This window comes from Choloepus didactylus, chromosome 1 (genome assembly GCF_015220235.1).
Source record: "Choloepus didactylus isolate mChoDid1 chromosome 1, mChoDid1.pri, whole genome shotgun sequence".
Taxonomy (NCBI): domain Eukaryota; kingdom Metazoa; phylum Chordata; class Mammalia; order Pilosa; family Megalonychidae; genus Choloepus; species Choloepus didactylus.
This window is the reverse complement of record NC_051307.1, coordinates 105,613,166-105,624,123: the sequence shown is the minus strand read 5'-3', so window position 1 is coordinate 105,624,123 and position 10,958 is coordinate 105,613,166. Positions and strand designations below refer to the sequence as shown.

General features: G+C 40.7%; 1 protein-coding gene across 5 annotated transcripts; it reads right to left on the bottom strand.

Moving 5' to 3' along the window:
- Nucleotides 1-226: 226 nt before the first annotated feature.
- Nucleotides 227-10,657, bottom strand: CRYGS (crystallin gamma S). 5 transcript variants are annotated; one of them, XM_037838836.1, is made up of 5 exons: nucleotides 10,619-10,657; nucleotides 5,962-6,032; nucleotides 3,812-3,952; nucleotides 1,270-1,512; nucleotides 227-901 (listed from the first exon to the last, which is right to left on the bottom strand). In XM_037838836.1, exons 4-5 carry the CDS (start codon nucleotides 1,438-1,440, stop codon nucleotides 629-631), a joined length of 444 nt encoding a protein of 147 aa, XP_037694764.1. In that variant the 5' UTR covers nucleotides 1,441-1,512; nucleotides 3,812-3,952; nucleotides 5,962-6,032; nucleotides 10,619-10,657; the 3' UTR covers nucleotides 227-628. The 5 variants fall into 5 exon arrangements, with proteins under 5 accessions (XP_037694764.1, XP_037694777.1, XP_037694754.1 ...); XM_037838849.1 differs by lacking the exon at nucleotides 10,619-10,657 and having other exon boundaries at nucleotides 5,958-8,572; XM_037838826.1 differs by lacking the exon at nucleotides 10,619-10,657 and having other exon boundaries at nucleotides 5,962-8,572.
- Between the last annotated feature and the right edge of the window lie 301 nt (nucleotides 10,658-10,958).

Below are 10,958 nucleotides of genomic sequence, written 5' to 3'. Positions count from 1 at the left end.
AGGAGGACCCATAAGGAGGCCCTTTCCTCCTAAATTTTACAGGGTCTCATACTTATATTATGCACACTGATCACCAGCCAATATGTGTTACATGAGTGAGTTGGGAATAAGGAGAAATATCCTGGACCAAATCATGACTCCTCCAGTCTCCAGCTGGTGAACTTGGACAAGTTTTTAATCTCACTGTTTCCATTTCTTTATTTGTAAAATGCAGATAAAGCATCTATTTTACAGGGTTATTGTGAAGAGAAAATGGGATAATGTCAGAAAGTTCCTGATTCTTGGTAATAGGTGCTCAATAAATGGCAGCTTTATTATTGTAGCTGTTGAATGAATGCAAGACATAAGCAAAAAGAACCACCACCCAGCCCTCTGATTCTCTAACCTTGCAATGCAGTCCCATTTTGTTGGGCACAGGATCTAGACTGCTAATCTGAAGGACGAACTGCTTTGTGTAACTGCCCAATGTGGCAGGCACTACACTGCTGGTCCCTAAAAGCATTTAAGGGGAGGCATTACAGTCAGCAGTGGAATGCATGCTGATTGTTTTATTTATGATGCCAACTTGAACCACAAGGCCAGCCAGCCTGTGGCCCCCAAGGAGAAGCCTATGGCTTCATCCACATCATTACTCCACAACGCGGCGGAAAGACTGAACAGCTGGGGAAGCTGCACTCCAGTCAATGGGCTTCCGGTACTCCTTCTTGTCCAGGAGATACTGCCTGCCACGGTAGTTGGGTAGCTCATAGAAAATCCAGACACCATCCAGCACTTTGCAGGAGTGGATCTCTCGCAGGTGAAACTGCTCCATGATGGAAGGGCAATCTTCAGTGGTTTCATACATCTGGCCATTGAAATCCCCTTTCTCAAAGATCTGAATCTTATACTGGCCTCCGCTAGACTGAAAATAAACACAGAATGTAATGAAAGGCAACCACTTTGGATATCACCAGCAGGTCAAGAACTCAGAGAACAGTATGTTTCGAAGCTCCCATCTCAGAAGCTACATGATCTGAACTCTCGTCCCCACTGCGCACTGACAAAAACCACAGACTTCCAATAAGAAAAAGTTAATTCTTCAAAATACTCTAGAAGATGGAAGTACTATGGAAATAATTAGTGTATTCAGACTGATAACGAACTACCCTAAGGTTTTACTCAAGCTTCAGCAGCCAACAAAAGACATCTACCCTTTAAGAGTTTGGAAAACCTCAAGAAAACTCTTGCATGTAAAAGCAAAAAAGAGAGGAAGAGAGACTCCAGCCTCACCAGGTGGACAGCTCTGCAGGAGCTGAGGCGGTCGTTGAGGCCCATCCAACGCTGGTACTCAGGGTACTCGCCCGGAGGTAAGATGTACATATACCCTGCAAAGTTGGGCCTTTCGTACACAGCCCAGGTACCTCCTTCCACTCTGATGGAGTTGCAACGAGTCAGGTACATGTGGAAATCTGTACAGTCACGGTCACAGTCATAGTGGCGGCCTTGAAAGTTTCTGTCTTCATAGAAAGTAATCTAGAAGAAAGGGCAACCAAAGAGAAGAACCGAGGAGTTGAGTGGCTTTCTCAAAGATAAAATAAAAACTAAGAACATGTTCTCCACTTCAGAAATTCCTTTCTCCCAGATTTTGAGATAATATGCAGTTCCCCCTCACCCCACTTGATTGTTTATCTTCTGGCAGACAGCTTTAGCTGCCAACAATAGGAACAAGTACTTTCTGAAGTCTTAAAATGACGAATGTCAGTCTCACATTCATCGCTTCCGCCTCCCATTACGTTCACACAGCTCTCTGTACTTCTTACATTGTATTACAAATTACCCAGGTTTGTGCCTGTCTCTCCCACCAGACTCCCACTAGACATCTTCCATCTTCCAAGGGCAAGGACCAAGCCCTGCTCAGCTACCAATCCCCTGTGCCCAGGACATGACAGAGCCTCCATAAATGTTTGATGAAGACGAATAAGCTCTGAATGCAGAAACTCACACCAGGCAAGAAGAAAGATATATAGAGAAAAATAAAACGTAGACCTAGTTTTAGAGAACCTTTTTTTGGATGGGTATAGTGTGTACACACACATGAAAGTATATCATATTATGCTCTGAATTATTAGTTTATTGCCATGGGAGTAGTTGCAAAGTGATCAAAATGATGAGGCAAGAAAGTTCTTTACTTCAAACTCTTATTCATTCCTCTAGTTTCTGGGACAAAGCCCGGGAGAAATCTTTGAGATCTTTAAGGGTGGTAGAAAATATGCAGCTTGGGAAATGGGGAATAGTAAATGTGGGCTCTAGAGCTGCCTCTCCACAATCAGCCCTACTTTCTTAGTCAAGTCACCTTTCTGGGCTTCAGCTTCCCATTTGTAAAATGAAGGGACTAGACCAGATTGGAAGCCCTGGCTGTAAATAAAACTCAGAGCTTTTCTGGTTAAAAGAGGGGATGGAGTTCTTAAGAACTACTAAGGCTTCATAGAGAGGTCTCAGAAAACTATGAGACCAAATGGGCTCCAAGGCTTGGCCTTTTTGCACTACAACTTCACAATCCAAGATCTATGCTCGGTTGTAATTTAAATTAGGGAAAAAAAAAAATAATAATAAAATAAAATCACAGGCAGCCAATTCCCTGGCATTTGGCCGCCACCTGGTGGCTGATTTGCTTTGTTGCTCTAAAAGGAGAAAAGCACATGAGCCGTTTCAGAGGAAATGAGCAGAGAAGCATCTTGAAGGGATCTTTGAGCCGATGACTGAAAGATAGGCAGGGTTTTCCGAGGCAAAGGGAAAAGGACAAGACTGTTCAAGAGAATAAAGGAGTGAAAGAACATTCATTAAGACTGGTACATATTGAGCATGTGCTGAAGTATTAGGAAATGAAACCAGAAAAGTAACAGAGGAGCCTTGGTGGGAGATGTAATGTATGGGTTTGTGTCTGGAAATAGGTGGCTTCTGTGCTCCAGGTGAGAGATGATGAGAGCCAACTGAAAAGGAGCTGTTATGTGAATGAAGATGAGAAAACAGTAGGTAAGAAATTTGGGCTTTGATGACTAATCAGATGCAGGGAATGAAGCAGAGGAAGAAATCAAGAATGACTCACAACAAATCATAAATCTCATTCTCCCAGTGAGTCCTTCTAAATGGTAACATACTAATAATCCTTCCTATCATCTTAATCTTTCCCCTTCCCTATACATTTCATTTCTCTCAACTTTTCTCTCTCCTCTTCCCTAAAAGCTCCCTCTCCCTTCTTCACCCCTAATTCATCTACTTCATTTCCTTTCTCTCCTCTTAAATGTCTGTCTCTTCCAGCTCCCTTTCCTATACATGAAGAAAAATTTAAATCCCAGCACTACTACGTACTAGGTATGTGACCTTGGACAGGGCATTTAGAGGGCATCTCTCCATGATCAGTTCACTTTGAAACGGGATAACAGTATCTACTGCAGAGGGTTCTGAGGGTCCCAGGGAATAATGTCAGTTTATAATACCTGGCTCCTAATTGCCAATAAACTTTTGCTATAGGTGTTGTTATAAATGAAAAAGTTAAGTGATTTGCCTCAGGTTACTAGCTAGTTACAAGTTAGTTGCAGGCAAGCCAGTGGGTTGCAGTGCAAAACTCCCGGTTGGCCATCTTATCTCCCTTTGCTATTTTCCTACCTGCACACTAGCTCTGTTCAATACAGCAGCATTTACTGTCTCAGAAACTGAACAAGGGAGTCCAGGGGACTTTTCCTACAACCTGTGAAAAGACCTTTAGGAAATCAAGGTAACTTGTCCAAGAATGGATAGATTCAAAACACCGTGATTCAAATACTCAATTTACCTTTGGTTTTTGGCCAAGTATTCACCAATAAAAGAGTCTTTGCAAGGCATATGCTATTGGAAATGAGGGTAATGTCATCTTTTTTTATTTTCCTTTTTTCCCACACTTAATGCCTTCTGCACATTTGCCTGTTACGAATATCTGAAGGTGGAAATATACAAAATGTCTTATAAATTCACCATCCTGTTCACTCTCCCGGGATACCAGCCAACCACCTGAAGGTTGAAACAAAGCACTAGCATGGCCATGGAACCATTACTGAACTCCAGGACAAAGCTCTCTTTTCAGTGGTAGATCTTCCAAATCTTAGGGCTCAGAGAATGTTGCACCTATGTATACTCAATTTCCATTCATAGAAGGACTATGAAATCTACTCAATTGTCAGCTGAAAGAGTTTTGACACTTAGGCAAAAAATTTTGTAGAGAAAGCTAAAAAATATACAGAGGATTTTTCTGGAAATTATTATAAAATTCCTCTCATTCTCATGTTTATTTTTTGAAAAATAGTCTTTTAATCCAAATCAGCAGGAAAAAAATGCCTTGAGTAACCCACAGGCAACAAAAACTTAGTAAAACCTACTTCTTTTGCCTGGCTTATAATCCTCTGAATAAATTGCTAGCAAAATAATGGGAAAGGGAGAAACCATAAGAGAAAGCATAAGAGATAATCTATCTCTTTGGCCTACCAAGAAAAATTTATTTAAGTAAATGAGCAACCCAGCCAGGAGAACTACTAGTACTCTGGAAATCTTTGATTCTTTTTATGAGATTTACATGGCATACTTTTGAGAACTTCAGAGCATCAAAACATTGTCATTTTTTGCCCCAAACCTCCTGGATGACAAGTATGATTATTAGCTCTATTTTCCAAACAGAAAACAATCAGGCATTAACCAATTATGGGACAAGTTAACAGACGCCTCCCAACACGGTGCAGTGGGAAGCACATTGCCCATGCAGCTTCTTACTAAAGATGTTTAATCTGAATCTAAACATCAGGAAACAATCAGAGAAATATAGATTGCAGAACTTTCTATAAGACACCTGGCCTGTACTTGGAAAAATGTCGTATCTCGAAAAACAAAACAAAGGTAGGGGACTGTTCTAGATTAAAGAAGGCTAAAGAGACACGACAACCAAATGCAATTCGTGATTTTTGGTTGGGTACTGGATCAGGGGAAAATACAGCTCCACATCACATTTGAATATGGTCTGCATATTAGATATTTGACGATAAATTTGGGGGACATGATAATAATATAATGTTTATATAAGGGAATGCCCTTGTTTTTAGGAGATATGTGTCTAAATACTTAGGGGAAAAGTAAAATGAAGACTACTAATTATTTTCAAATGGTTTAGTAAAGAGAAAGAGAGACCAAATATGGCAAAATGTTAACAAGTGAGCATATAAGTGAAGGGTATACAAGTATTCATTCAACACTTTATTCTTTCAGCATTCAATGGGTTTGAAGATTTTCAAAGTAAAAAGTGGGGGGAGGGGAGGGGTTGGGAATCAAACACCATAAAATGGTTTTGCCTAAGATCCACAGATCAGTGGCAAAACTAAGAGAATGAAGATACACCCCTCATTCCAAAAACACTGTCGGAGAGATCAATTTCCACTTCAGCAACTGTGAGGCAAATATTTTAGAGGCAGTTTTCCTAATATAAGTCAGTGCTTTATTTGGGGAGAAGAATGAATAAAGGAGCAACATGAATTTAATTCACCCAAGTTTTCCATCCACCTTGGCCTTTTAGAACACTAATGGTTGAGAATAATTTCACAAAACAAAAATTTAATTGAATACTAAAAGTTTTCTATCCTGCATAATCCTGTTATTAGCACCTATTGCTGTGGAGATATGTAGAATAAAAGGCAGAAATAATGGTGATATTTACCTACACATTAAAATTGTCAAGTTTTCAACATAGCACCCCTTATAAAGATAAACCCTTAATAATAAATAAATAAACCTTGATTTAAGTATTACCAAAGTGTTTGGTAATTTTATTCAAGTAGAAAATACAATAAGCATTTTTTAACTGTCCTTGCTAATCCCAGCCCTTTTCCCCAAGTTTCTTTCAATGGAACATTAGTTGGAAATAAATTTTTAGTTGGCTAAAAATCAGGATGAACATTTACCTACCTTGGCTCCAGTTTTAGACATTTTTGGTGCCTAGGTTCGTTTTCTCGATGCTGAAAGAAATCCAGGAGTTGCTACAGAGAGTTAGAGGGACAGAGATAACATTTATATTGGGCTGGTTTCGAATCAAACATTTGCTTGGTCATGAGAATAGGATCCAAAAATTGAGTCAGTCATTTAGAGACTATTGATGGTTTCTAGAAAAACAATTGGGATTATGAAATAAAGCAAAGCTTCAGAACCCTTTTAATGCTTACCAAGCCCAGCTGCATTAAAGACTGCTGAGTCAAGACATCACAAACCAACCAAAGTTTTTAAAATTAAAAACAAAAAAATGTCATGCTCGCTTCGACAGCACATATTCTAAAACCAAAAATGTCCCTCTTGCCTGGGTGGTTTGGTATTTTGGCAAGCAGCCCTTCTGAAATATATAATGTCTTTTTTCTTCAACAAAGCTTGCAGAGATAGGAGTCAAAAGATCACCCTCTGTTTCTTTACAGAAGTGAAATACTCCAAAGGCAACAAAACTTACATGACAACTAAAGGCAATGTATGTTGGGTGTTTGAAAAAAATCACTTTGAAGGACATTTTGAGGGCAATTAGCAGAATTTGGATATATTAGGTAACAGTATTTTACCAATGTTAAACTTGTTGGATTTGATCATTGTACTACAACTAGCAAGAGAATGTCTTTCTTTTAAAGAGAAACATGCTGATGTGTTTAGGAGTAAAGGGCCATGATATCTGCAACCTATTCTCAATTTGTTGAGCCAAAGTAAAATAATAATATATGGATAGTGGTAAAACAAATGAGGCAAACTGTTAACAATTGGTGAATCTAGAAGAGCATGTGGGAGTTCACTGATCTCTTCTTACAACTGTTAAGTTTAAAATTTTTTGAAAATACATTTTAAAAAATAAGTTTTAATCCTTAAGAAAAGGATGCTACTGTATTTAGCCCTGGAGATAGAAAAGCCACTGTGGGACTCTTGAATTTGCAAAGCTGTAGCCAAGCAATTTGCTACCTGCTAAGTGGCTTTTCTCTGCCCAGGATATCAAACTAGCACCTATTCAGAGAACAATTTTTTGTCATTTAATATGCCTCTAACTTTAGGAAGATTACATCTTGCGTAAACTCAAAGAAAAACAAATCAACTCTTATCCATTTTAATTTCCTGGTCAAGTATATTATTCTCAGAAGTCGAACTTCTTCATCTTTCCACTAACAAAGCTTTTCCACAAATATTTTTATAAATGGGATACCCCCAAGATGCACTGTAGCCAATTTGGAAAATGCCAAATGTGCCTTGATACGAAGATATGAGAAACAATATGCGTAGTTTCCTGAATTTTAATAAACATGATGGTCAGTTTAATGTGTCAACTTGGCTAAGCTATACTACCCAATTGTTCAGTCAAACACTAATCTAGGTGCTGCTGTGAAGATATTTAGCAGATGTGATTAACATCTACAGCCAGTTGACTTTAAGTAAAGGAGATTATCCTTGATAATCTGGCCTTAAGGGCAGAACTGAAGCTTCCCTGAAGAAGAAATCCTGCCTGTGGATTGCAGTGTCAGCTCCTGCTTGAGATTTTCCAGCCACCATTTCCTGATGGCCTGCTTATAGATTTTGGATCTACTTAGCTCATCTTCACAATCATATAACCCAATTCACGGCAGTAAGTGTGTGTGTGTGTGTGTGTGTGTGTGTGTGTGTGTGTCTGTGTGTGTGTGTGTGTGTGTGCGTGTGTGGTCTCCTACTGGTTCTGTTTCTCTGGGGCAACCCTGACAGATACAGATTTGGTATTGAGAGTGGTTCTAGAAGAACAGAATCTTAAGGATAAGCTTGCTGAATTGGTTCTGGAATTGGTTCTCTCGTCTGGCTGTATTTAAAGGCAAGGTTTTCAATGACTGTGTATTTGATAACTTAGAATACTTTAGTCAAACCAAGGAGTACAGTGAGATTGACTGGTTGCTCCTAACTGCACTGGAAAAAATGGAAAAAGAAAAGGATGAACTCAGGACCTCAAATTCCCAATTCAAGCTCCACATAAATGAATTGGAAACTTCTGTTTCTGTTCTGAGAGGGTTGCTGCCTAGCTGAGATTTCTGAAAACCAAACACAGAGTCTTATCCTGTGAGTAGCTGAATTACAATGCAAATTGACTTCCTACCCTCTCAGGATGTCTTCTGCTAAGGTGAGGGCATTGATTGGTTAGAAATGGGATCCTGGAGATTAAAATGGGAACATAATCTTCACTGAGAAGATCCCAGTGAAACCACTTGATCCCTGAAACTGGGAACATCAAAACTTTTAACTCTTGCTGAGTTTTCTTTGTACCCTTTCCTCTCCAGTATGAGGAGGTTAATCCTGCTTTGCCTGAAGAACTTGCAGCACACTTCAGGTCTCTTCTGAGGCCTTGCAAAGCAATGCTGATTCTCCTCAGGACATACCTCTGCTTTAGACCTTTAACTAGACTCAAAACCCATCAGGCAGAGAAACCAAGATGGCGGCTAGGTGAGACAGGGCTAAGGAACACCTCCGTGGAAAACAAGATGAGGACCAGAGAGTGACCCAGAATACCGGTTACAGCGATGTGCCAGCTGGATGAGATCTGCTAGTTCCCAGGGGCTGTATACTTGGTGAAACTGGGAGTCTGCATTCTGAAACGAATGAGTAAGCTGGCTGGAAGTCCAGCAGCCATGCGAAGATCTGGGGAAGCCAGGGTTTGGCATCTGGAGACCAACGGGCTCTTTTAATAAAAAAAGGGGGGGGGGACCCAGAAGCGGCTGCAGGTGCAATCACGGGAAACACGCAGTAAAACACAGCAAGAGGGGGCTGGGCTGGCCTTTCGGTGTCAGGCCTGGAAGATAGCCCGCTGCAGATATCCCGGGGGCCGAGGGAATGGAGTGGGGAGCCAGAAGCTGAAAGAATCCCCGCAGCTAGCAGCTCACTCCCAGGAGGGCTGGATAAACTCCTGCCTGGGGCCGTACCCACAGCCCAGAGCCCTGCCAGTTGTCCCGGAGCTGGGAAGGAGGAACTGTGCGAGGAGGGGGGTGTGGAGACGCCCCGTTCGGCCATTTTTGCATAAGGCTGAAAGCAAGCTGGCTCGGCCCGGCGGCCCGGGGCTTCCCTTGAGGGACGGCAAGCACTGATGACGTAGCATGGCATTCCCTCAGCAGAGATCCTGGAGGAGCGCAGCTGGGCGGGGGAACCCACTCGGAGATCCCAGGGACACTAAGCCAAGTCCGGTGGTTTGTGAGACAGCGAGAGAGAGGGGCTAGGGCTGAAATGAAATGAAATGAAGGCTTGGACTCTTGCGGCGGCCTTGAATCTCCGGGAACTGGGGGGATTTGAATATTGAAGCTGTCCTTCCTCCCTGACCACCCTGCATTCAGGGCGGACGGCTCCAGCAACACACCCAGGCTGAGTTCTCCAACTGAACCCCACAAGAATTATTTCCCCACTCATTGTGGGGACAAGGTGGAGAACTGACCTGAGAGGTATAGGTGACTCACAGATGCCATCCGCTGGTTAGTTAGAGAAAGTGTATGTCACCAAACAGTGTTTCTGAAAAATTAGATAGGCTTTTTTTTTTCACAAATTAAAAGAACCCTGTCGAGCAGAGCAAATGCCAAGAGGCCAAAAACAACAGAAAATCTCAATGCATATGATAAAACCAGACGATATGGAGAATCCAACTCCAAACACACAAATCAAGTTATCAGAAGAAACAAAGTTCCTCGCAGAATTAATGAAAGAAATACAATCAAGGAACGAAAACATAGCAAAGGATTTAAAGCACATCAAGAAGACCATGGCTCAGGATATAAGCTACATAAAGAAGACCCTAGAAGAGCGTAAAGAAGACACTGCAAGAGTAAATAAAAAAATAGAAGATCTTATGGAAATAAAAGAAACTGTTGGCCAAATTAAAAAGACTCTGGATATTCACAATACAAGACTAGAGGAAGCTGAACAACATCTCCATGTCCTAGAAGCCCACAGAACAGAAAATGAAAGAACAAAAGAAAGAATGGAGAAAAACATCGAAAAAATTGAAATGGATCTCAGGGATACGACAGATAAAATAAAACGTCCAAACTTAAGACTCATTGGTGTCCCGGAAGGGGAAGAGAAGGGTAAAGGTCTAGAAAGAGTATTCAAAGAAATTGTTGGGGAAAACTTCCCAAACCTTCTACACAATATAAATACACAAAGCATAAATGCCCAGCAAACTCCAAATAGAATAAATCCAAATAAACCCACTCCGAGACATATTCTGATCAGACTCTCAAATACTGAAGAGAAGGAGCAAGTCCTGAAAGCAGCAAGAGAAAAGCAATTCACCACATACAAAGGAAACAACATAAGACTAAATTGTGACTACTCAGCGGCCACTATGGAGGTGAGAAGGCAGTGGCATGACATATTTAAAATTTTGAGAGAGAAGAATTTCCAACCAAGAATACTTTATCCAGCAAAACTCTCCTTCAAATTCGAGGGAGAGCTTAAATTTTTCACAGACAAACAAATCCTGAGAGACTTTGCCAATAAAAGACCTGCCCTACTTCAGATTCTAAACGGAACCCTACCAACAGAGAAACAACAGAAAGAAGAAAGAGATATAGAGAATTTTAACAGAAATATATAGTACCTTACATCCCAAAGCACCAGGGCACTCATTTTTCTCTAGTGATCATGGATCTTTCTCCAGAAGGGACCATAAGCTGGGACATAAAACAAGCCTCAAGAAATTTAAAAAAAAAAATTGAATATACTCAAAGCACATTCTCTAACCACAATGGAATACAAATAGAAGTCAGTAATTTTTGAACTGTAATTCCACTAGTCACTTTCTACATGATATAAATTACACAAACCCTAATGACACATCAGTGGTTTTCAACTCAATGTAAAATATGTAATTTTAGACAACTATATAAAGGTAGGGGAATGGAGGAGTATAGGAACATAGTTTATATGTCCTATTGAAG

Coding starts and splice junctions, on each gene's coding strand:
- CRYGS (XM_037838821.1), bottom strand. CDS start 5,982: ATGTCTAAAACTGGAGCCAAG. Junction 1,513..5,961: donor TGTCTAAAACTGGAGCCAAG/GTAGGTAAATGT, acceptor CCTTTCTTCTAG/ATTACTTTCTATGAAGACAG. Junction 902..1,269: donor CCTGCAGAGCTGTCCACCTG/GTGAGGCTGGAG, acceptor GTTTATTTTCAG/TCTAGCGGAGGCCAGTATAA.